This window comes from Phoenix dactylifera, chromosome 11, assembly GCF_051530095.1.
Source record: "Phoenix dactylifera cultivar Ajwa chromosome 11, Ajwa_hap1_PhDact_Kaust_v1.1, whole genome shotgun sequence".
Taxonomy (NCBI): domain Eukaryota; kingdom Viridiplantae; phylum Streptophyta; class Magnoliopsida; order Arecales; family Arecaceae; genus Phoenix; species Phoenix dactylifera.
Genome location: NC_143200.1, coordinates 21954688 through 21982182, shown reverse-complemented (window position 1 = coordinate 21982182; position 27495 = coordinate 21954688). Strand labels below are relative to the sequence as shown.

The 27495-nt window shown below is 37.8% G+C and overlaps 1 protein-coding gene across 2 annotated transcripts; it reads right to left on the bottom strand.

Moving 5' to 3' along the window:
- Nucleotides 1-62: 62 nt before the first annotated feature.
- LOC103714159 (triacylglycerol lipase 1) lies at nt 63-27348 on the bottom strand. Of its 2 annotated transcripts, XM_039122493.3 has the most exons (10): nt 27009-27348; nt 22536-22646; nt 22172-22312; nt 21872-21982; nt 21610-21753; nt 21491-21531; nt 21312-21388; nt 17836-17893; nt 2782-2877; nt 63-694 (listed from the first exon to the last, which is right to left on the bottom strand). In XM_039122493.3, exons 1-10 carry the CDS (start codon nt 27174-27176, stop codon nt 664-666), a joined length of 978 nt encoding a protein of 325 aa, XP_038978421.1. In that variant the 5' UTR covers nt 27177-27348; the 3' UTR covers nt 63-663. The 2 variants fall into 2 exon arrangements, with proteins under 2 accessions (XP_038978421.1, XP_008799544.1); XM_008801322.5 differs by lacking the exon at nt 17836-17893 and having other exon boundaries at nt 27009-27345.
- Nucleotides 27349-27495: the final 147 nt, after the last annotated feature.

Sequence of the window (27495 nt, the reverse complement as noted above, 5' to 3'; positions counted from 1 at the left end):
TTTTTTAATTCAAAAATTCTCTTCATAATTTGGGCAGTATTAATAGTAACATCGATCAACACTGATCACAATTTCACTCAATATTTTCCTAATGCTGAAATTAACTTACAATTAAGTTACCAGAAATGAGGGGTCTAGGGACATGCAAGGGCTACGTATTTTATCCCACACAGAAATTCTATATAAGCACCCCTTAATGTGGTGGTGTCTTGTTCATAGGTGGCTGTTCCTCTCCAAGATATTTCTAACAAGATAATGTGCAGTCCCTCTTATGCTGTTAGTTACTACAACATGCTAAACTAAGAGAATTTATGTACAAACTCAAACTCAAACTATACAGCAATCAGCACCTGTAGTAATGGCAACGCATTCTAATAACTGCTAGGCCATCCCTGAGATCTGAAGAACCTTATTAATTCACCATATACATCATCTTTTGCCTTTACACTCAGGATGAAATCGATATGACCGTACTTATCAATGTACAATAACTCAGGCTTAGATCTCAACTCGTTGATAGTGCGGCGAACGTCAGCAACATCTGCTAATGCATCGGTACCTCCATAGCCCATCCATATGGGCAATGAGTCCGGTATCTTTGACAGATCAAATGCTGGGGCATGCAAATGGCCATAATGTATCAGGTTCCGCAACCACCCATAGTCATACTTTGCAAAGGTGCCTGTGCGGATCACTGTCATAGTAGTATATGGGCATATCATCAGATGAACTTTAAGAAATGGATTAAAAGTATAATTACTGCAAGGAAATTTTGCATTCATCCATTCATAAACTAAAATTTGGTTGGTAATAGGGTGACAATTTACTGCTCCCCATCGGGTATCCGACCCAACCCAATCCGACTCTAATGAGACGGGTTTTACCCAACCCACAACAGATCCAGAGCAGGTATGGGTAAGGAAAAAACCCGACCCAGACATATATAACTCTTCATAAACTCCTTCCCACCCTTTGTGTTGGTCGCTCCACTCCGTGAGAAAGATCAAACATGTGAAAAGTTACGTGCCAAAATGCATAGTTATTTTTTTTAGTTGACCGCTTTTCTTAGTTTAAGGGGCATTTCATTTATTAAAGAACAATATTTTTGTTTGTTATATTTCTATTATTGTTAAAAATTTGGTTCTTATTTCTTCGATTCTTATGTGAAGAATGAAAGTTTATTTTTATATTCTTTTTTATCTGTTTGATTTGTATGCAAAAAAAAAAAAGATTTTTCTACTTTTGTCCGATTCGATCCGTCCAACCCTCCCCATCTAACTTGCCCGGCCCCACCCTGAGGCGAGTACGGAGCAGGTACAGATAATGGCCTACTCAATTCATTGCCATCCCTAGTCGGTAATTGTCATGATGGACAACTGAATAATTTTACTTTCAAAATGATGCAGACATAATACATCGCCTCTATACAGCTGGCAAAAGGTCGCGACAGAGACTAGAGATCAAGTCAGCAGCAATATTTGTGGTATCGAAACATCATTGATTTAAACATGTAAATTGTATTGGGAGGGCCAATAATTAATTCTATGTCTCACAAGAAAAATAGTCAAAGCAAAATGACAAGGAAGTTAGTGACTGAAGAGATGCTAAGAGATTTTAAGAGCAACCAAAATAGACCTGCATGATCGTGCCTCTCAATGATAAAGGGGATCATGGATCACATGCACAGTGAAAACCTATATCATTTGCTCAATCCATGAAAAAATTCCATGTAGCAAAAAAGCTTGGTAGAATCGTTTCCAACTGAGGGATAGAGGAGAAATTCACAATGAATATGATAGCTACTGGAACCAAACCGAAATCAAAGAATAATTCAAGAATTCACACAAGTCCAATATGTGCTATAATGACCACCAGCCATGCCTTCTTTTTTTTCATATATAGTTAAGCTATAGAGCAAGATCTAAGTTAAGAGGGCTGTGCGGAAGGATTGAACAGATTTTACAACTGGCCATCAACTTGACATCAGCCTTGTAGACATTTGTCGTCAAATTCCTAGTCAAGGAAAATCTAGGCAAGAGGACCTGCTATGAAATCTACAAGGCTGGCAGGCAGGTGAGAATATCTACATTCTAGGTCACAATTCAAGCTCATGCAACCAAGTAGCAATCCTCCAATGTGTTAGACTACATAAATTTGATGAATTATAATTGAAACAGCTCTGAGTCACAATACAGCTTAAACAAAAGAACTCTAAGAGGACAAGTTGATAAAGCATCAGTTTGCCAAATATAAGAATTTTAAAACTTTTCACATTGTTTTTTTTTTTAAATCAGTTTTGGATGGACATGTTAAGCTCCTTTTCATCGGATCAAAGGTTTCCTCGGGGTTAATGCATGGGTTATTTAACCTGGAATCAATGATTGCGATTTTCACTTTATATTTTCCGTGAATGAGTTTGTTGCCAGTACACATTTTATATTGAAGTATATCAGCTTTTTATTCTGCTAATTTATATTCTGGTGTCTTCTTGCTCTACTATACTTGTCCTAGAGAATCCATATTTTTCTCTTCATTAAGATATTTTGGAAACATTGTCATTTTACAGCCCTTCAACAAAATTTGCATCAACCTGCCAACAAACTTAAAGAAATAGCAAATCTATATAGAGAATTTCAAACACCCAACTGGAAGAACCACACAAACTATTACAAATATGCTATAAGATGCTAAAGGAAAAATTCTAAAAGCATGTTTGATATTTCAATTTATGCATAAAGTAGATACTAGCATAAAAATCCAGCAAGAAAATTAACAGCATACTTTGAAAAAGATGGTTCAGGTTTTTTGTGGATGATGGATGAGGTTCGTACTCCAGGTAATAGTTTACGCGAGACCCATTGAAGCAACAATTTTCCCCTGCAAAATAATAAAGATAGTACTCTTAACAGCTAATTGCTCAGAAAGGAACACCATGTTGATAAATCCATACATGGTAGTTATTTTATCTCTGGAAAAAATAGCAAGGGATAAAACATGAAGACATATAGAAGAACATACCCAGGCATAAAATTAATAAGGAAAATATGGTCCACACTGTTTGAGTAAGCATGACAGAGGTGTGTTCTAACAAGAAGTAACCACATATCACAACTAGATGAAGGAAGCCTACAGTACATTTTTGTCAAGAGAAGTGAATAGAAATTCATTGATATAGGAGGGGAATGATTACAATAAGCAACATTTTTTGGTTTTAAAGATAATACAAGCAACAGTAAAAGCCAAATTCTCAGAAAAGAGGATCAAGATTAGGAAAGTTCATTCATGTATGCACCTTTAACATCTTGTTGCGTATAAGTTTCTATGACATGAAAATCAAACATATACTTGAAGGTAATTAATTCCAAAGATTCTTAGCAATCCAACAAAGCAGATGGGAAAGCAAATAAGAGAAATCATAAGACTGCTTAAGGTTATGCACCAGAAAATTCAGAACCAAACTTATTATGGTTCTTACAAGTGGAAGAATGAAGAATTGCTGAACAAGCAGAGCAAATGAACAGGATCCAGAGTGAACAAGAGTAATCATAAAGAATAGATAACTATTGGAAAGGCGAACAAAGACCAAGCACAACATATCCAAAAAGTTACAAGATCATCGTGAGAAGGTATGAAAGAGAAGGATTTATGAGAAAAAAAGTCCCAAGAGTAGATGAAAGTTTAGAATCAAGATCAATGACTAAAGATCATGAGTAAAGGTCAAATAACACAGGTTACAGAAGAAGAAGATGAGAAACAAAGTTACAAGAGTAGATGAAAGTTTAGAATCAAGATCAATGACTAAAGATCATGAGTAAAGGTCAAAGAAGAAGAAGAAGAGAAACAAAGTCACAAGAGTAGATGAAAGTTTAGAATCAAGATCGATGACTAAAGATCATGAATAAAGATCAATAACTAAAGATCATGAGTAAACGCCAAATAACTCACAAGAGTAGATGAAAGTTTAGAATCAAGATCAATGACTAAAGATCATGAGTAAAGGTCAAATAACACAGGTTACAGAAGAAAGAGAAGAAGAAGAAGGAGGAGGAGGAGGAGGAGGAGGAGGAGGAGAGGAAGGAGGAGGAGGAGGACCAGAAGAGGAAGGAGGAGGAGGAGGAGGAGGAGGAGGAGAGGAAGGAGGAGGAGGAGGACCAGAAGAGGAAGGAGGAGGAGGAGGAGGAGGACCAGAAGAGGAAGGAGAAGGAGGAGGAGGAGGAGGAGGAGGAGGAGGAGGACCAGAAGAGGAGGAGGAGGAGGAGGAGGAGAAGAAGAAGAAGAAGAAGAAGAAGAAGGAGAAGGAGGAGGAAAAGAAGGAGGAGGAGGAGGAGGAGAAAGAGAAGCAGAAGGAGAAGGAGAAGGAAAAGAAGGTGGAGGAGGAGGAGGAGGAGGAGAACAACAAGAAGGAGAAAAAGAAGAAGGAGAAAAAAAAGAAGGAGAAGAAGAAGAAGGAGAAGGAAGAAGAAGGAGAGGAGGACGAGGACAAGGAGGAGGAGAAAAAGAAGAAGGAGAAGGAGGAGGAGGAGAAGGAGGAGGAGGAGAAGGAGAAGAAGGAGAAGAAGAAGGACAAGAAGAGGAAGGAGGAGGAGGAGGAGGAGGACGAGAGGAGGAAGAAGAAGAAGGAGAAGGAGAAGGAGAGGAAGGAGAAGAAGAAGAGGAAGGAGGAGGAGGAGGAGGAGGACGAGAGGAGGAAGAAGAAGGAGAATGAGAAAGGAAGGAGAAGGATGATAGAAATATTAAAAAACATCAAGAAACATCAAATGCTACTTAAAATCTCTGAAGAAGAATCATTAAAGAAGAAGAAGAAGGAGAAGAAGAAGAAGATGATGAAGAAGAAGAACAAGAAGGAGAAGGAGGAGGAGGAGGAGGAGGAGGAGCAGGAGCAGGAACAGGAGCAGGAAAGAGAAGCGAAGAAGAAGAAAGTTACTAGAGTTAATGATATTCCTTACGGAATCTATTCTAAAGAAAAGGAAAGACAGGACCGAAAAGACCTTCCCCCCTCAAAGTTCGGTATCAGAGCCAAGTTGGTAGTCCATAGTCATCTATTTTGAGAGGAAGGTTTCCAACCGTACGCCGGTAGGCCGGTAGGAACAGGGCTTAGCCAGAATGGCTGGCTAAGAGGCGTCTGGCGGTGCTAGGCGCAGGAAGGTATGTAATGTTCAAACCTTAACCTCAAGATACCTCTGGTGGGGTCCAATCCCTGAGGGTTAAACCTCTTTTGGGGCTCCTCACACAGTAATCTTTGGAGCCTATTCCATGGGCATACGAAGGTTAGTTGGAATAGTTTATGATTCTTTGATTTAAAGCATGAATTGGTAGTTTGTTTCTCTTATGTTGAATCATATATCCTTCAAACTGAAGTCACAAGGATGGCTATTTGGTACCTGTCTTTGGTATTCACTGTACCTGGATGAGTTAAGACCGAGAGTGGGAGGCTGTGTGCCCGTTGTTTAGCCCGTTGATGCCAAGAGGGCGAGTTAGGGCGTTGTGTAGGGCAATTGTGCTAAGTACCCATAGTGATTCTCCTCTGGTAGGGTGCAGTAATCCGGATTGATGGGAGAAAGAGACCATAATATAGTTATTCATGTGATTGAAGGATGATTGATTTATTTTTCAACATAGATTAAGTAAATGTCATATCATTCATGTGGTAGTGTTTTTTAGTCTTTGAATCATTAACTATTGTTCTTATAGACAGAGGGTTGAGGTTTGGAACGTCATAACTTCACTGCACAAAGCACTGACCAGCAAGCCCAAAAGCATGGAAAATAGTTCCATAAGCCCAAGTTCCAATAATGAACAATTTTTAAAAGAATTTAATTTTCTTTTTAATCATTTAAATCAAATAGAGCGTCATGTATATCTTCAATCAGGAAGCATACTAAGAAATGTCCTAAATCAGGAATTTCTATCAGAAGATAATAAGATCTTCAGAAAATGGTATTTTAAGGAGTTTAATCCAACTGAGTTAGAATACTATAAAGCTCAGTACTATAAGGATTTAGAGTCCAGTGGAACCATAGAATTCTTTGTTCTATGGTTTAAAAGGTTCTATGCAGAACAACAGAAAGCAACATTAATGCTAAATTCTCTTTTAATAGAAGAGAAAGTCTTAGGACATCCTAGGACTAACCCTGATGAAATATCTAGGGTAGAGAACATAGATCTTCCAGACTTAATAAGTTTCGAGGAAGAAGAAAACCTAGAAAATGAGTCTAGGACAGAAGAAATAAGTCTTCCGGATCTAATAGAGTTCACTGACAACCCTATGTCAGATAGTGATCTTTTTCAAATTACTGAAAAAGAATCAGATAATGAATCTGAAACTGAATTAGATCAAGAAATTTTTGAACCTAAGACTGAGTCAGAACAAGAAAACCTTGTATCTAGAACTAAGTTAATAAGTCTTAGTAACTCAGGAAATACTAAGGCTGAATATAAGTCTTATCCAAAAAAGGTCAAGAATAAACTTGAACTTAGACAAACAGAAGAAAATGTTCTTCTAGAAGTAATCTTGAATCCTAAGTTGGGTTCAGAAAGTACAGATAGACAATACTGTCTATACATCCACTATTGGAAATCAATGATAAAAAAAAACAGCTAATAAAACTGTTAAAGGATTCTTCTTCCAAGGAAGAAGAAAGAAGAAGGAAAGATGTAGATAAGAGCTCTACATCAGATGTATCAAATAAAGATACATCAGAAGAAGAAATGAATAACGTTTCTTCTAAATCTTTTCAAATTAATACTCTGCCTAATAGTCAAGAAACCCCAGTTTCAACAAATGAATTGAAACATAAAATTAACCAATTAAAAACAGAAATAACTCTGTTAAGGTCACAAAATGAAGATCAATTAGTAGAAAATAATCTACTAAGAAATCCTTGTATCTTAAATCAACTAAGATATCAAAGGTGGAACACAATAATTAACATTGTGATAAAAGACAATTTAGTCTTAGAAAATATAACAGCACTAATAGACAGTGGTGCAGATCTGAATTGTATTCAGGAGGGAATAATCCCTACAACATATTTTGAGAAAACAGTGCAGAATTTAGCTGCAGCTGATGGAAACAAACTAGATATCAAATATAAGGTATCTCAAGCATATGTCTGTAACATAGAAGTTTGTATAAAAAATTCATTCATCTTGGTTAAAAATTTAACCCAGTCAGTCATATTAGGAATACCTTTCCTAAATGAAATAATGCCAATAATCAGGATAGATGACCATGGTATCTATTCTAAAAAACAAGAAAAAGAAATAATATTTTCTTTCATTACAAAACCTCACTTAAAGGTTATTAATAAGACTAGGAATCTCTTAGTCAATAAAGAAAAACAATTAGCTTTCCTTAAACAAGAAGCTAATATGCTTAGCTTAGAAAGAAAATTGCAAGATCCTTATATAATCCAAAAAATTAAGGATATAGAGGTACAGCTTACAGAATAAATCTGTAGCGAACTACCCAATGCATTTTGGTCTAGAAAGAAACATATAGTTTCGTTACCGTATGAAAATTTTTTTAATGAAAAGAACATACCCACTAAGGCTAGACCAACACAGATGAATAGAAAATATCTAGATCTGTGTAAAAAAAAATGATACACTCCTAAATAAAGGACTAATTAGGAAATCCTAATCTCCATCGAGTTGCACAGCTTTCTACGTTAATAAAAACGCAGAAAAAGAAAGAGGAATACCAAGATTGGTAATCAATTATAAATCCTTAAATAAGGTGTTAAAATGGATAAGATATCCATTACCCAACAAAAAAGACCTCCTTGATAGGCTAAGTGAGGCATTAATCTTTTCTAAACTTGATTTGAAATCAGGATCCTGGCAGATCCAAATTGAGGAATTTGACAGATACAAAACAGCATTCACAGTACCATTTGGGCATTATGAATGGAACGTGATGCCATTTGGTTTAAAAAATGCATCCTCTGAATTTCAGAGTATCATGAATGACATCTTCAATCCATTTTCTGATTTCATCATTACTTATATTGATGATGTTTTGGTGTTTTCTAAATCAATAGAACAACACATCAAAAATTTAAAGACTTTCCAAATGATAACCATAAAGAATGGTTTAGCAATTATGTATGACAGGTTAAAAAAGAAACCTGCACCTTGGAGTCAAAAATATACTGACAAGGTATGAATAATTAAGTCCAAGATAAGGAATTTGCCTTGCCTATCTTTACCAAATCCTAATTGGTATAAGATTGTCGAAACCAATGCATCAGATATTGGTTTTGAAGGAATCTTAAAGCAATTGGATCCAAGCAGTGGTAAAGAAATTTTGGTAAAATTTGTCTCTGAAAAGTGGAATGCCAATCAGAGCAAATATTCAACAATTAAAAAAGAAATGTTTGCAATTGTTAAAAGCATTTCAAAATTTCAAAGTGATCTGTTAAACCAGTCATTCTTGCTGCGTGTTGACTGCACTGCAGTCAAACAGATCATAGAAAAATATGTGAAAAATTTAGTATCCAAGCAAATATTTGCCGGATGGCAAGCACAATTATGTGCTTTCGATTTTCAAATTGAATTTCTCAAATCCGAAGATAATTCTCTTCCTGACTTCTTGGCTCGAGAGTTTTTGCAGGAATAATTCCAAGACAAGGATCTTATGATCAAGGTAGGAAATCTTCTATCCGATATATCAGGAAACGTAGTGCTAATGCACTTCCCGAAACTACAGGAAATACATGGCCTCATTATATCAGGGGACGCAGTGCTAATGTACTTTCCGAAAGTACAGGGAATGTCCTAACTAATTATAGCAGGGGACACAGTGCAAATGCACTTCCCAGGGTTCCACAAATGGTGGATTTGGCAACTTATCTCGGCAAAGGGAAAGAGAAAGTTGACCAAGAACAACAAATTAATGTTGTGCAAGGAATTTCTTTGCAATCAACTTCATCGTTGAGCCCAACGATGAAGTACTACAGGAGAATCTTCTGGACAGTACTTACTCGGAGAAGAAATCCGAGGAGATTATTATGTACCTAGATCATAGTGAAGTTAATAATCTGAATGATCCATGGTTCATACGTCAAAAATACTTTGACGAATGGGGTTATCCTTCTTTGAAAGAAAAAATAGAGTAGTTATGGAGGTGCTCCTGCTCCGTACTAATTTTGTGGAAATTAATCATAATTTCCAAAATGGTTCTATCAAGAGTGGTATAATCAACTTCAGCAAATGCATAATCCACAAGATGATCAGACCAAATGAATGGGGACTTGACCCAAATCAGGCCAAACAGATCACAGTAAACGGACAGATGGTTCTAGTCAATTATTGGGACTACGTCCAAGCCTTCACCAGTGTTTTCTATTATGAGAACCCCAAGAGGAGGCATTCGTAGTTTCTGCAGGTAAATCCTGAAGTATTGCACAAATCCTTATCAGGATGGTTTCACAAATGGTGGACATATTTTGGGTCAGAATTAAATATATTGCCCAAATAAATTCTCAATTATTTTGAAGAATGGGTGGATCATCATCCCATCATTAACAAGTTGACAGATAATTTCATCTCTTCTGAGCTCTGTCCTATGATGTTCGTAATAGATGACAAGATCCCTTGGATATGGAAATGGGTCATATCAACAGAGGTAGAAGAGGTAAATATTCCTGTTCTTAAAAGAAAATTTCTTTACAAGTGGTGGCTGGGAATGCCCAGAGAGAAATTTGATGATATTATCACCACTATAAAATCAAATTTGATTTCATTTAAAAATGATCATGCTGAATCACAGCAGACTGAAGAAAGCACTGACAGTTATTTTGCGAGTCTTAAGAACAAATTCTCCAGAAAGTATCCCCAATGTACTTCCGAAGAAATTATATCCAAATGTATGGACCATATGAAGCAACAATTATGCTCTATGTTCAAAGCAGAGCCAAAGAAGACAGTCTCCATGAAGAGCACTGCATCAAGAAGTTCATCATGCTCCACACCTGAGGACAATAATAAATACAGGTGTCTTGTAGGAGAATCTCAAGATCCTTATACTGAGGATACACTATCTTCTGAGGAAAAAGAACAGTCCATTCTCATGCACAAAACTCTTGCAGCTGAAGCCACAGAAGCTATGTGGCAAAAAGTCTTAATTACAAGACCTAGAAAGGGAGCAATTAAGTCCCAACAAATCAGGTTCATCATTACTTATATTGATGACGTTTTGGTGTTTTCTAAATCAATAGAACAACACATCAAAAATTTAAAGACTTTCCAAATGATAACCGTAAAAAATGGTTTAGCAATTTCTGCTTAAAAAATGAGTATTTTCCAAACCAGAATAAGGTTTTTGGGTCATACCAAACTTTGAGAGGGGAGAGGGGGTGCGGAAGAGTGAGGAGAATAAGAACGCAAACTCAGAGATGTGGAGAAAAGATAATTCTTATTACTCCAACGGTCTGAAAGGTTCTGCCTCACAACTGAGAGAGCATAGCCTTAAATAGACCAAGTTACAAAGTTGGAATCCAATTCAAATTGGAGTCCGAAAGTCAGGCTGCCGCTCATGGCAGACAAAGAAACAAATGACTTGACAAAAAAAAAGGAAAGACAGGACCGAAAAGACTCAAAGCTCAAAAGAAGCAAAGCATCTTTGCTTTTACAAAAGTGCTTTTTGAAAAGCGTCCTTTTTCCGCCGAAAGTTGATTCTTTCATCCTTTCTTCTGCCGAAAGTAATTTCTTCGCTATGAAGAAAGCATCTTTTCCTCTAGTTGGTGGAGATTCCTTCCATCAGAGGGAACTGATGTGACCCTTGGTCGGTGGCATCTTTTGCCGAAAGTGGTTCCTTCCATGTGAAGAGAGCATCTTCGGAAGTGATTTCTTCCGCCTGAAGAAAAGTATGGATGTGACTTAAAGCCTTTTGTCGGGGCTTCGTCAGAAAGTGGATTCTTTCTGTTGGATGGAGAAGTCATATCTTCGTCCTTCATATTGTGCTGGCATGATGTGCTGGCACTGACAAAGCTGAAATGGTCAGGCTTTTCCACCGAAAGCAGATTCCTTGTGCTGGCTGGAATGGATTTTCCGCTGAAAGCTATGCTGATGTAGACACAAGGCTGATATTTTCCATCGAAAGGAGATTCCTTCGGAATAATTGCTGGTGATTCAGCACTAATGGAGACACGAAACTATTTGCTCGTGCTTCTGCCATTATTCTGTCTAGTCAGAATAGTGAGCTGGTTTGCTCCCTTTCTAGGTCTTGTAATTAAGACTTTTTGCCACAGCTTCCGTGGCTTCAGCTGCACGAGTTTTGTGCATGAGAATGGACTGTTCTTTTTCCTCAGGAGATAGTGTATCCTCAGTATAAGGATCTTGAGATTCTCCTGCAAGACACCTGTATTTATTATTGTCCTCAGGTGTGGAGCATGATGAACTCCTTGATGCAGTGCTCTTCATGGAGACTGTCTTCTTTGGCTCTGCTTTGAACGTGAAGCATAATTGTTGCTTCATATGGTCCATACATTTGGACATAATTTCTTCGGAAGTACATTGGGGATACTTTCTGGAGAATTTGTTCTAAAGACTCGCAAAATAACTGTCAGTGCTTTCTTCAGTCTGCTGTGATTCAGCATGATCATTTTTAAATGAAATCAAATTTGATTTTATAGTGGTGATAATATCATCAAATTTCTCTTTGGGCATTTCCAGCCACCACTTGTAAAGAAATTTCCTTTTAAGAACAGGAATATTTACCTCTTCTTCTACCTCTGCTAATATGACCCATTTCCATATCCAAGGGATCTTGTCATCTATTACGAACATCATAGGACAGAGCTCAGAAGAGATGAAATTATCTGTAAACTTGCTAATGGTGGAATGATGATCCACCCATTCTTCAAAATAATTGAGAATTTCTTTGGGCAATATATTTAATTCTGGCCCAAAATATGTCCACCATTTGTGAAACCATCCTGGTAAGGATTTGTGTAGTACTTCAGGATTTACCTGCAGAAACCACGAATGCCTTCTCTTGGGGTTCTCATAATAGAAAACACTGGTGAAGGCTTGGACGTAGTCCCAATAATTGACTAGAACCATCTGTCCATTTACTGTGATCTGTTTGACCTGATTTAGGTCGAGTCCCCATTCATTTGGTCTGATTATCTTGTGGATTATGCATTTGCTGAAGTTGATTATACCACTCCTGATAGAACCATTTTGGAAATTATGATTAATTTCCACAGAATTAGTACGGAGCAGGAGCACCTCCATAACTACTCTGTTTCTTCCTTCCAAAGAAGGATAACCCCCTTCGTCAAAGTATTTTTGACATATGAACCATGGATCATTCAGATTATTAACTTCACTATGATCCAGGTACATAATAATCTCTTCGGATTTCTTCTTCGAGTAAGTACTGTCCAGGAGATTCTCCTGTAGTACTTCCTTCATCGTTGGGCTCGACGATGAAGTTGATTGCAAAGAAATTTCTTGCACAACATTAATTTGTTGTTCTTGGTCAACTTTCTCTTTCCCTTTGCCGAGATAAGTTGCCAAATCCACCATTTGTGGAACCTGGGAAGTGCATTTGCACTGCGTCCCCCGCCATAATTGTCAAGGCATTCCCTGTACTTTCGGAAAGTGCATTAGCACTGCGTCCCCAGATATAATGAGGCCATGTATTCTCTGTAGTTTCGGAAAGTGCATTAGCACTGCGTCCCCTGATATATCGGGCAGAAGATTTCCTGCCTTGATCATAAGATCCTCGCCTTGGAATCATCCCTGCAAAAACTCTCGAGCCAAGAAGTCAGGAAGAGAATTATCTTCGGATTTGAGAAATTCAATTTGAAAATCGAAAGCAGATAATTGTGCTTGCCATCCGGCAAATATTTGCTTGGATACTAAATTTTTCACATATTTTTCTATGATCTGTTTGACTGCAGTGCAGTCAATAGCAGCAAGAATAACTGGTTTAACAGATCACTTTGAAATTTTGAAATACTTTTAACAATTGCAAACATTTCTTTTTTAATTGTTGAATATTTGCTCTGAGTGGCATTCCACTTTCCAGAGACAAATTTTACCAAAATTTCTTTACCACTGCTTGAATCCAATTGCTTTAAGATTCCTTCAAAACCAATATCTGATGTATCGGTTTCAACAATCTTATACCAATTAGGATTTGGTAAAGATAGGCAAGGCAAATTTCTTACCTTGGACTTAATTATTCTTACCTTGTTAGTATGTTTCTAACTCCAAGGTGCTTGTTCGTTTTTTAACCTGTCATACAGGATTGTAGTATCCTATGCCAAATCTTTATAATAATTAGACACATAATTCAAACTTCCTGAAAATCTTTGAAGTTGTTTGGTGTCTAAAATTTCATTCGGAAATTTGGATGCAAATTCTATACTTCTCTCAATTGGGACTATTTTCCCATGACTGATGAAGATTTCATTCATGATACTCTGAAATTCAGAGGGTGCATTTTTTAAACCAAATGGCATCACATTCCATTCATAATGCTCAAATGGTACTGTGAATATTGTTCTGTAGCTGTCAGATTCCTCAATTTGGATCTGCCAGTATCCTGATTTCAAATCAAATTTAGAAAAGATTAATACCTCACTTAGCCTATCAAGGAGGTTTTTCTTGTTGGGTAATGGATATCTTATCCATTTTAACACCTTATTTAAGGGTTTATAATTGATTACCAATCTTGGTATTCCTCTTTCTTTTTCTGCGTTTTTATTAACGTAGAAAGCTGTGCAACTCCATGGAGATTGGGATTTCCTAAACAGTCCTTTGTTTAGGAGTGTATCAATTCCTTTATTTTCTATTCATCTATGCTGGTCTAGCCTTAGTGGGTATGTTCTTTTCATTAAAACAATTTTCATATGGTAACGAAACAATATGTTTCTTTCTAGACCAAAATGCACTGGGTAGTTCGCTACAAATTTGTTCTGTAAGCTGTACCTTTATATCCTTAATTCTTTGGATTATATAAGGATCTTTCAATTTTCTTTCTAAGCTAAGCATATTAGCTTCTTGTTTAAGGAAAGCTAATTGTTTTCCCTTATTGACTAAGAGATTCCTAGTCTCATTAATAACCTTTAAGTGAGGTTTTGTAATGAAAGAAAATATTACTTCTTTTCCTTATTTTTTAGAATAGATACCATGGTCATCTATCCTGATTATTGGCATTATTTAATTTAGGAAAGGTGTTCCTAATATAACTGACTGGGTTAAATTTTTAACCAAGATGAATGAAGTTTTTATACAAACTTCTGTGTTACGGACATATGCCTGAGATACCTTAATGATTCAAAGACTAAAAAACACTACCACATGAATGATATGGCATTTATTTAATCTATGTTGAAAAATAAATCAATCATCTTTCAATCACATGAATAACTACATTCAAGTCTCTTTCTCCCATCAATCCGGATTACTGCACCCTACCAGAGGAGAATCACTATGGGTACTTAGCACAATTGCCCTACGCAACGCCCTAACTCGCCTGCTCATGGCCGACAGAGAAACAAATGACTTGACAAAAAAAAGGAAAGACAGGACCGAAAAGACTCAAAGCTGAAAAGAAGCAAAGCATCTTTGCTTTTACAAAAGTGCTTTTCAAAAGGCGTCCTTTTTACCGAAAGTTGATTCTTTCATCCTTTCTTCGGCCGAAAGCAATTCCTTTGCTATGAAGAAAGCATCTTTTCCTCTGGTTGGGATTCCTTCCATTAGAGGGAACTGATGGGACCCTTGGTCGGTGGCATCTTTTGCCGAAAGTGGTTCCTTCCATGTGAAGAAAGCATCTTTTCTTGGTCGGGAGTGATTTCTTCCGCCTGAAGAAAAGTGTTGACGTGACTTAAAGCACCTTTCATCAGGGCTCGTCAGAAAGCAGATTCCTTCTGTTGGAGGGAGAAGACATTTTCTTCGTCCTTGGAAGTGTGCTGGCATAATGAGCTGGCACTGTCAAAGCTGAATTGGTCAGGCTTTTCCACCGAAAGCAGATTTCTTGTGCTGGCTGGAATGGATTTTCCGCCGAAAGCTATGCTGATGTAGACACAAGGCTGATATTTTCCACCGAAAAGAGATTCCTTCGGGCTGATGTAAACACAAAGCTATTTGCTCGTGCTTCTGCCATTATTCTGTTTAGTCAGAATGGTGAGCAGGTTCTTTGCCTTTGTTTTGATGAAGCTTAATAGGGTTGAACCTGATTTGTTGGGATTTAACTGCTCCCTTTCTTGGTCTTGTAATTAAGACTTTTTGCCACAGCTTCTGTGGCTTCAGCTGCAAGAGTTTTGTGCATGAGAATGGACTGTTCTTTTTCCTCAGGAGATAGTGTATCCTCAGTATAAGGATCTTGAGATTCTCCTGCAAGACACCTGTATTTATTATTGTCCTCAGGTGTGGAGCATGATGAACTTCTTGATGCAGTGCTCTTCATGGAGACTGTCTTCTTTGGCTCTGCTTTGAACGTAGAGCATAATTGTTGCTTCATATGGTCCATACATTTGGACATAATTTCTTCGGAAGTACATTGGGGATACTTCCTGAAGAATTTGTTCTTAAGACTCGCAAAATAACTGTCAGTGCTTTCTTCAGTCTGCTGTGATTCAACATGGTCATTTTTAAATGAAATCAAATATGATTTTATAGTGGTGATAATATCATCAAATTTCTCTCTGGACATTCCCAGCCACCACTTGTAAAGAAATTTCCTTTTAAGAACAGGAATATTTACCTCTTCTTCTACATCTGTTGATATGACCCATTTCCATATCCAAGGGATCTTGTCATCTATTACGAACATCATAGGACAGAGCTCAGAAGAGATGAAATTATCTGTCAACTTGTTAATGCTGGGATGATGATCCACCCATTCTTCAAACTAATTGAGAATTTCTTTGGGCAATCCTGAAGAGCACTGCATCAAGGAGTTCATCATACTCCACACTTGAGGACAATAATAAATACATATGTCTTGCAGAAGAATCTCAAGATCCTTATGCTGAGGATACACTATCTCTTGAGGAAAAAGAACAGTCCATTCTCATGCGCAAAACTCGTGCAGCTGAAGCCACAGAAGCTATGTGGCAAAAAGTCTTAATTACAAGACCTAGAAAGGGAGCAATTAAGTCCCAACAAATCAGGTTCAGCCCTGTTAAGCTTCATCAAAGCAAAGGCAAGGAACCAACTCACCATTTTGACTAGACAGAATAATGGCAGAAGCACGAGCAAATAGTTTCGTATCTCCAATGCTGAATCACCAGCAATTATCTTGAAGGAATCTCCTTTCGGTGGAAAATATCAGCCTTGTGTTTACATCAGCATAGCTTTCGGCGGAAAATCCATTCCAGCCAGCACAAGGAATCTGCTTTCGGTGGAAAAGCCTGACCATTTCAGCTTTGTCAGTGCCAGCACATCATGCCAGCACAACATGAAGGACGAAGATATGACTTCTCCATCCAACAAAAAGAATCCACTTTCTGACGAAGCCCTGACAAAAGGCTTTAAGTCATACATACTTTTATTCAGGCGGAAGAAATCACTCCCGACCAAGAAAAGATGCTCTCTTCACATGGAAGGAACCACTTTCGGCAAAAGATGCCACCGACCAAGGGTCACATTAGTTCCCTCTGACGGAAGGAATCTCCACCAACCAGAGGAAAAGATGCTTTCTTCATAGCGAAGAAATTACTTTCGGCAGAAGAAAGGACGAAAGAATCAACATTCGGCAAAAAAAGGACGCTTTTCGAAAAACACTTTTGTAAAAGCAAAGATGCTTTGCTTCTTTTCAGCTTTGAGTCTTTTTGGTCCTGTCTTTCCTTTTCTTTTGTCAAGTCATTTGTTTCTCTATCGACCATGAGCGGCAGCCTGACTTTCGGACTCCAATTCGAATTGGATTCCAACTTTGTAACTTGGTCTATTTAAGGCTATGCACTCTCAGTTGTGAGGCAGAACCTTTCAGACCGTTGGAGTAATAGAATTATCTTTTCTCCACATCTCTGAGTTTGCGTTCTTGTTCTCCTCACTCTTCTGCACCCCCTCTCCCCTCTCAAAGGAGGAGAAGAAGAAGAAGGAGAAGGAGAAGGAGAAGGAGAGGAAGAAGGAGAATAAGAAGGGAAGGAGAAGGATGATAGAAATATTACCCAACTTTAGTCTCACTTTTGAATCTAAAATCTTATACAGGTGCTTCGGTTTGTTCTGGAGAGCTTCCCTAGCCTTGGCAGTGCGTCGGGTTATCGATCCTTCTTTTTCGGCGTGGGTGAAAATAGAAGCGTAGATCCCTTCCTTCTTCAACGCTAGACGAGCTTGTGCAGGGAGTTCAGGGGAAACTGAAGAAGAAACATTGAAGAAGAAGAAGGAGAAGAAGAAGAAGATAATGATGAAGAAGAACAAGAAGGAGAAGGAGAAGAAGAAGCAAAAGAAGAAGAAGAAGAAGGAGGAGGAGGAGGAGCAGGAGCAGGAAGGAGAAGCGAAGAAGAAGAAGAAGAATCGGCCGTCGACTGGTCCAAGTCGGTTCTTCTTCTTCTTCTTCAAAGATTCTTCTCCAAACATTCTTTTTTAAAGATTTTAAGTATAATTTGATAAAGATTGCCGAATCGGGCGGCCCGGTTCGGGCAGCGCCAAACCGATCCTGTTCGCCTGTTACATTTGAATCCGACCCCGTACCGGCCGGAAACCATATAGAACTGGCCGAAACCATGACTGAAACCGGCCGGTAAGTGCCCAAACCGGCCAGAATTGGTCGATTCGGTATAGACTTGGTGGGAACCGGCCAGTTCGCACCAAGTCAACCCGGTTCCAAACATTCTGGCACTGTAGCATTGTAACTTTTTAAAAGTATCAAGTCACCTGTTGGGAAAGCCGAAAGGCGCTGACCGGCACGGGTCTCGATACCGGTTCAATGGACCTTGAAAAGAATCAATAGAAAAATAAGGATAGTGGAGAGGGGACATGTTGCTCTGCGACCAATATAAAATACTAGCTTTACATGCTGTTAAAATCTTGCAACATATGAGTGTCCTAAATAGAATAAGAATGAGAACTAGATCGTAAACTAATATTTAAACCAAGGACTTGAGTGCTACTGGCATCGGGCATGTTGGACATTGTTCAACATGCGCCATCCTATGCCGTGCTGAGGCACACATCTAGCTATGAATTTAGAAAATCTTTTTTAATAATAAAAAATAAAAGAAGGACCTCAATGGGTGTGCACCAATCTAAAGTTAATGCAAGTAGTGGCCAGTCAAGTGCAAGTACAAGCCCATCACTGTATGTGCCACCTGACATGGGCTGACACTTAAAAACTTTGGATTTAACAACTTGATTAACATGCATTAATTTTGTAGATCAGCAAGAATATGTGCAAGAACATACATAAGCCAAGTATTAATGTTCAGAACGATGTCATGGTTCTCCACCATTTAATACAGGAAAATTATGAGCAATGCGGATATGAGAAGGGTAGAACTGAACACGTAGAGAATAAGTTCAAAGGATATAAAAAAGATATCAAATGGGGATTAACCTAAAGTGGAGTATACAAAAACATAAAGGGGATCCAGAACTAATAAACAAGGATGAAAGAGCACTAGTGTTGTTATCAAGGTACAGAAAATGCTAAAGCATTTGCTAGTGCATTTGCTGCAAGTGCTAGGCAACTTGTGCAATCAAGGCTTAAGCAAGTTGGTAAAAATACTTCGGTAGGCAAGAGTAAATCCTGTGGTGGCATCCAATGGCCTTGAAGTGCAAGGATATTTCTTTAATCACTTCAGAAATTCTTCCTTTTTTCATAAATCCTTCCACTAATCAGTAGAGAAATTGCAACAAGTAGACTACTATTCACTGAAAGAGAAGGAAACATTAGACAAGGCGAGAAACAGAATAAGAATGCAAAAAGGCTGGTAGTGGGACAAACATTAAACATCATCATAGTATAAAGTAAGATTTCAAGTGTGGACATGAGCTGATATGCTGTGGCATATATACATGGTGCCAAGCCACAACTGCCACCTAGCACATGTCTGCAGGGCACATATTAATTTATTTTCTGAAACCTTGTAAATTAAAATATTTTTTATTTTTTATTTTGGCATGGTGTTGCACATGTGTCCACACACCACAACATGTGCAGTGCTAGCCATCGACCAACATGCCCACCAGCACTGGCACTTAGATGCTTTATAAAGGTGAGTCTCCATTGCAAAAGTTCACTAATATTATTCTTGGAATGAAGTATGGATGATAAAAGCAATTAGTTCAAAGATACATGAACTTGAGTAAGATATGATGGAAACCAACTCAGATGATGATGGCTCCTGAAGTACAGATATCTGACCTGGCAGGATAGGAATATATTAGGTCCATGACCTGAAAAAATACCAACTATCGAGTACAAAAGCATGCACAACAAGGTCAGTTGATCGATTTACTGAGTAGACTAAACAGTTGTATTGAAGCTAGTATTTGTGTTTCCCAAGATTGCACATGAAAATACAAATTATTAATACAAAAGTTATACCATGAGATAATGAAATTTTCATGTATTTAACATCAGGATATTATTTTTCAACTTCAAGATCTCTTAGTGATAGGTAGAAAATCCTTTCCAAGAACATAAGGAATGATAGGGCATGAAACAAAATGCATTTTATTTGATACCAACATTTAATACTAGTGAGCCTAAGCTCATTTTCAGGAAGATGCCTTTGAGAACATTACCAGTAGCTTCTACTAAAGGCATGCATATCCAAACCATTTTTTATCCACTGCTAATATTGGGTTTCTGAATCTTTTGTTACATCATTTAGTAGAGATGATTAATATTTATTTCTTTTTTTTAATTCCTTCCTCTCAAAGGCTTCTCCCTCAATGATGGTTCCTCGTGTGAATTTTGGGATTCAGGGGCCATAACTTTTATGAAGAATGAGATTCCCGTTCTCAATGCCCTGCAAATTCCTTACTGATTCAGGTGATCTAGAAGATTACATAGATCTGTCCTCTCCGTATGAGCTACAATATTTTGCCTGCATTCCTATCATCTCATTATCAGCATTGGCATCCTCTCACTGTTAGCTACAATATTTTGCCAGCATTCCTGTCTTCCCATTATCAGCATTGGCAGCAAAAGAGATAGGTGATGCAATTGACTTGAATTCCCATTTCTCTCTACCCCTGCTGTAACCTCCATGGCAACAATTATAGTTTTCGCATATTTCCTATTGAACTACCCTGACAACAGTTCTTAGCAATCACCCGAAAATGAATTTGTTATATTACCATTCCTATGAAAATCCTGCATGCAAAGATCATTGCCTCTCCAATTCAGCACTCTAGTATAGCAAATAAGTCAGGATAAAGAATATCATTCAAAATAGAATTTACTGACATGGATGAGAGCACAGAAAAGGCAATTTATTAAAGATCACTGGAAAGAAACAAGAGAATCATCAATACCGGTTGAAAAAAGAATGATATAATGGTGGTTGTAAGAAATAGGACAATTTATCCTGTCATTAATTGGAAGATGTTATGAATAGCCACCCAGGAACACTATACAAACTACCTCCGTGCTCATCAGTCTCATGTAAATGTCAGCTCCTAATATAAGATTTCTCAAACTTCTATGACATTATTTAGCAGCAAAATCTAGAATTTTAAATCTCTTTTTATTACTTAAAGTTTTATACCCTCGCAGATGTTACTTAATCCTTGAATAAGCTTGTCCATTCAAGATGGAAAAAAAACAACATAGGTCACTCATGCTGTCCCATTTTCCATCACCTGCAAACTCCTACTGATGTGGAGCAGTAGGTTCCATTAAATTTCAGTGATTTAGGACAATAGGCAATAGCCATCACCACTATTTAACTACAAAACCATTTTGCCAAAATCCTTGCTCTCCATGTTAGTGTTATTTGCAGCATCAACGAAGCAGGTAATTCCATGGTCAGGACTCAGGATTGTTTTTATTTGCCTTACATTTAATTTATTTTTGTAATATTCTACTTGTCCTTCTATGTCCATAATATTCTGCCTCAAACTTGAAAGAAAATTTTCAGCAGTGCAGGTAAAAATTCCCCGTTTCGAACACTTATGGTTGATTCTAACTCAAATGGACTTTCTACAGAGCCTAATATATTAAGCTTGCAAAGGATACCTTTTTGTCAGTGCAAGTGAATCTATTTGAAAAAATCACTGGACCCCCTTTTATCGTATCTGTCTATGCTTTGCTTTTTTAAGTCAAAAAACATGGAAGAGCCCACTAACCAAGAGAAAATATAGAAGCGCCAATCATATAAGGTAAAAGCAGCATATAGCCAAACCTGTTATTGCAGCTAGCAAGTTGTTGCAGTCCATATGGCCATCACATACAGAATCCAGTATCTGAATACCCATATTGCTGCACATAATAAAATATGCATCAGGGAAAAAAATACCACAATAAAGTCAGAAGAATTTAGAGAAAAGAAAATTTCATTTTAAGGCAAGAGCAAAAACAGACCTTCTAAAATTAAGCTGATGAATGCCAATAGTGAGAAGCAGCTGTCATGGGATGAGGGGGATAAGTCAATTTTATAGCTTTAAGACCTTCTCTACCTTTTCAAGTATACAATGGATTACCTGATCGAGATGCAAGCCAACTGCTCTAAGAACAAACCTCGAACTGATATGATCTAAATATGATATAGGACAAAGAAGAGCAGCAGATTCAATCATTTGAACCACATTTGGCATGGTGAAAGCAGCTAAAGCCATGATAGTTCCCTGCCAAAGGTGAAAAAAAGAAAGAACTTCAAGAAAAATTTGGGCTTGTGCTGTTTCAATGATACATAACAGATATGAATTAAAATGTTGAATAATGTCTACCTAAGGCTAACCATACCTGTGAATGGCCTACGTAGAAAATTTTGGAATTTGTTGTTGAATATACATAGCCTATCATAGCCAGCAGGTCGTATTGAGCTAGTTCCTGCCAACTCCAATCCCAAAATGCCTGCAGAACAATCCAACACTAACAGGTTGTAACATCAAATAATGCATGCATGTGCACAATTGACAATGCACAGGTGTGTATACAGACATTCACACAGAAAGAAAGGCATGGGCTCATGATAAATTACATCTAAGCATAGACTAAATCAGAAATGTTTATGCAGATGATGAAAGCATTGTTCGTAATTACCTTATCATTCTCAGATAAGGTGACATGGCCGTAACTCCAGTGTGTACCACGTACATTCCCAACCCATACATCAAAACCACTATCAGCAAGGATGAATCCCAGCGACTCTTCAGCAGAATTCATGAACCACGTGTCTCCTCCCTATCCAAGTTTGGATTTTCTATATGTTAATATATACATCATAAATATATTGTACTGTGAAATAGTTCTCTTATTTCCAGGCTATTGACATTGTGAGATGCATCCAAGAGTAGAACGCAACAGTTGATATCCAACAATAATCACAGCAAAAGAGAATATCCAGAAAATAATCAAAATCAATCTAATATAACAAAAAAAATAGCTAATATTGAATGAACAATACCTGAAAAAGGCCATGCTGAAGGAAAATTGGAGGACCAGATTTTTTCGCTAGAGCTCTTCTCCCATATGGAATATGTTGAACAGATAAGATGTAGCCATCCTCTGTTTCAACCTGCAAGTGATACCATTATCATTGAACTATAATAGACGGTGTATTCACAACATTGATTGCATAATCATGTTGAAAGTCGCATCATAAAGAATGAAAAAAATATCTCACAACCACATAGCTAACTACATGGTCAATGACAAGAAAAGCTATACCAAATACATGGATATAAAAGAATCATGAAATTATTCCACAAAACCACTAAGCATAATATACTCAACTTTAACTATTTGTTCAATTAAAACCTAAACTAGAAATTATTAATAGTCAGCACATTCATAAAGCCACTTCAAGTATTCATGCATGAGGATATGACATGGCTAGGTAGCCTAGGTTGTCACTGTCCACTTACATAGTGTGTAACAATTTTATATTAGGTTAGACACAGAAATGGGAGAAGATGGTACCTAGTGTGGAGATGATGAAAAGCAAGTGCATCAAGGTAGACCAGATTTGAACAAGTGGGAAACAATGTTATACGCTAGTTAATAACTTCTTGATAATTGATTATATAGAATAAGCATGCGCATATATGTGCGTGCGCGCGCGCGTGTGAGTGAGTATGTGTGTGTGCATGCGCGTGTGCATGTGGATGCATGTCTATGTATGTATGGGTAAAGCTATGATGCTCCTATCGAAGAAACCTAGTAAGTTGCTCCTACAAGCAAATAACACTCCCATATATTGGGGTAAGTAGTCTAAGATACATGGGGCTACTTTTGTCATGTAGCCCATGCAATCAGTGCACTCAAAGGTGAAGCAATTATTAGAATAACTGTGGCAGGAAAAAAGCCCATGGATGACAATGGAACAAATCCTTCCACAAAATGACACATTTACCCCCACGTATTGCACTAGGTTGTCTTACATGCATGAGGGTGCTTTCGTCACCTGGCCTATGCCATCAATGCACTCGAAAGTGAAGCAATGATTGCAATGACCATTGTAGGACTAAGGTGCATCAATGACATGGATCAAATGACAAAATATGCCCCATACATGGAAGCCTATCTCCCATAAATGACATTGCTCCTCTTCCATTAATGGTTGCTCCAAAGAGCATCTCCACAAAAGCACATTAAATTAAAGAGTAAAAGAATTCTTTGGCAACAGCATGCTGCATAAATACTTCTTTTTCTCATCAGGGTAGAAACTAAGGTGCAAATAGGTTAGAACAGGTTTGCAAACATTTTTATTTCAGATTTACACTCAAACTCAACCAACTAATATACTTGTTCCAAATCAACGCCGGTCTAGCTGAAATTAATTTTGGTCTTATACATCTAATATAAGTCTAAGCCAAATATTGGAACAATTCCTAGTCAAGTTTAATTGGTTTCAATGATGTTGGGTTCATCTTACACTTGTGCCAGACTTAATGCAACTAAAAGATGAAGCTTGGGTCAAGTTTTACAAGTGCACCTTAGGCATTAGTGAAATCTGCAATTTGAGATAGATTTTTTAATTTACATATTAGGTGCAAGTCATAAAACTTAACCCAAAATTCACCTCCAATGGCAATAAGAACAAAATTTTGCTCTTAAATGATGCAGAAGCATAAGCTAGAAGCTAGCTTTTTGGTGGAATTAAAAACTTGCTTCAACTAAAGCATGAGCTACAAGCTAGCAATACCCTCTTCCCCCTCCTATTCTATAACACCTCTCTTCTCTACCTCCTTTCTTTTCCACAATCTTTAATATTTTACATAAAGAAGCACACGATTTTTCTTATGTTTAGCTCCTAAGATGGAAGATCACCTCTACAGAATTTTTGATTGTGCATGTGTTCGTGTAGTTGATCGCATCATTCAAGACCCTTTATGATATATTGATTACTTATATATCTTGAGTCGCCACATGATACCAAAATGATCCAACAGTCAACACCTTTTGCATCGCATCCCAGATTTGATTAGAATTTACATTTTTAGTCTAGTATAACATTCCACCTTTCTTTTCCACTTCCTTTAACAGTTTAGCATAAAGAAGCACATAGTTTTTATTACCTTTAGCTCCTTCAGTGGAAGATCTCCTAGGTTAATTTTTGACGGCATGTTATTGTGTAGTTGACCACATCCTTCAAGACCTTTTATGATCTCTTGACTATACCTTGAGTCTCCACATGGATCCAATTGTCAGCAACTTATGCATCACATTCCAGATCTGATTATATATACTTTTTTAGGTCTAGTCAAACATTCCACCTTTCTTTTGGCTTTCTTTATGTTCCTTAAATATCTGTCTAGCAGACCTCATTCTAGTAATGACCCACACCTTACTCTAGATTTGTACGTAAAAGAAAAAAGTGGATTTCTGATGTTCATAGAGAAAGTTTTAGTAGGTCTGTGCACCTTCACAGGTTGAATATTTATTTCTTGGCAAAGCTATGTTTTAATTTTATTAAGGTTCCAGTCTACATGCAGAGTATGTTCTGCTATTTACAAATGGTGTCACAAGGTGCTACTCAGTTTTCTTCTTTTATTTTGTGACCAGAGCTGATTGATATGTTTCTTCATCAAACAGGCTTCTTGTTTTTCTAGAATTGTATTTCTGGGCCTACACTTGTGTGCAAAATATAATGGATAACAAAGAGCAGAAACCTACATTTCCATTTATGACGGAAATTCACAAATATAGAGGCAGTCTTGATGTGCCCCACTTCCCATGCACATCAAATAGGCAGACTTGATGGAAAAGGTAACTGTCGCCCTTGTCCTTCCTTGTCTTTGTCCCTCTCACCACGCACATCAAAGTTTCCCTTGGGTCTTTCCTCTTTTTCCTTTCAGCTGCTAATGTGAATTATGTTATGGAACTTAAAATACATCAAGCATTAGGCCTGTTGTACCAGAGATCCATACAAAGTAGAATCCCTTGTATCTCCTAGATACTCTTCACTGTAACATATCCAAACCTAAAGCACTGCCAGGTACTTTTTTTAGCAAAAGACTCCAATCATCTAATTATCCAAATGGAAAAGAAAATTTTGCTCCATCCTTTTTGTTTATGTTTCTATTCATTCTATGGTTCCTTTGGATCTTCAAAGAATAGAAAATCTGGGGTTTTTATTTTATTATTAGCCCCCCCGCCCTGCACAAACACCCACACCTTTCTTTCTCCTTCCATTAATTTCCTCCATGCAAGATTTTCCTTAGTAAGCTTTTCAAGATATTTCCATTTCAACCTCAAGGCAAATGTCTTGATAAAAGGAAACATCTATAAGTCAACTGACATCCCCTTTCCAATCAATGCCAAAGATCTCCTCTAGCACCTCATCTTTTTGAGAATGGATGTCTTTTTCAAGTTTCACAACCCAGTACCCTTTCCTTGTACTAAATCAAACCCCATACTTAGCATCTAGATTAAATTCAAGATAATTCCATCAATGCCCTTACCTGTTGACCTGTGCCCATCATCAAACAAATCTTACTGGACCATACTTTGCTATTCAAGACTGGATATAGAGGAATTCTATCAAGTTTTTTTTTAGCAAGCTGCATTTGTGCAATTTTTCAAGACCTCCGCCAGTATTACAAACTCAAGACAAGACCACCTGTAGCGATGCTATACTGGCTGCAACAGCAGCAGAGAACATAGCTAGACCACCTAACTACTTAAACTCATCCAGCAGAACCGGACAATCACTAGCATCCATACCACACATAGATGAGTCTTCTTTTAGTGAGTATATTAATAAATCGCTTGAAATTTATTACTTATGTCTTCACTTTTGCACCTATCCAGGACTGCAAAGCTTAAGGTGTTTAATGGAGAGCATGAGACAGGAGAGCTGTATTACCTGAATTGCAATTATCTATGTCTCCTTATAAGTAGCATTGTCACTATTGTTGCTACATCTTTTTGTCTAGAAATTCTACTTGCGTGTTACTGTATACATGACCCATCCTTTCTCTCAATTGGTTATAAACAAATCAAATTATAGATCTAAAATTCATAAATCAAAAAATAACAAGCAGATCATGAAACCTCATTTCAATCTGCACGTCTTAATGAGGCAGGTCAAACTGAGCACATTACAGAATCTACAATATCCAACTACCAAATAATTTAAAGATTCGTCATAATTCCATAACAATAGATAGCCCTTGCCAATATTTAAACACACTAATCGTCACTTCCCCTTGGGCAACAATTCAAGATTTCCTGCATGCTTCTTGATGACTGAAATTCGCGCTCAAAAACTCGTTCTTTTGCACTAAAAATCAAAAATATCAAAAAAAAAAAAAAAGATAACATCCAGAATAAAAAGCCCTTTCTTAAACTAAACAAAGAAAAGGAAACAAAGACACGCTAAAGATGTGATCAATATTGTGGAGCTAAAAGAAGAAGGAAAGAAGGAAGACGATACAGCGTGTTCGGAGCAAGGGTAGCCCAAAGGTCGAATCAGCCGAGCGCAAACACCGTCGGTGGAGGGCGGCAATCTGCGGCCGAGGGCGGCGACAGCGGAGCACCGGACTCTCCCCAGAAGAAAGAGGATGTGGAGAAGGAAAGAGAGGAGAGCGGGAGCTCTTCCCATCCGGGACGGCCGGCGGCTACCGGGAGGCGGAGGACGAGACCACCGCAGTGATGGAAATAGCAATGGCCGGTCCCGTCTCCCTATGGCGCTCTCCCGTGGGGCCCCTCACGAGGCGAGGAGAAGAAATCAAGAAAAGCATCGAGGCATTGGGATGTGATCACCTCCCGTGAGAATTGTCCCCGCCCGGGTACGTGTAGCGCGTTCCCGGTCCCACCTTGCCGTCTGTCCAATTATCTTGTTGGAACTTGGAAGGCCGGCGGTGGAATCTTGGCCGTACGACCCTATAAAATGAATGGCTAGGATTAATCTTTTTTTTTTT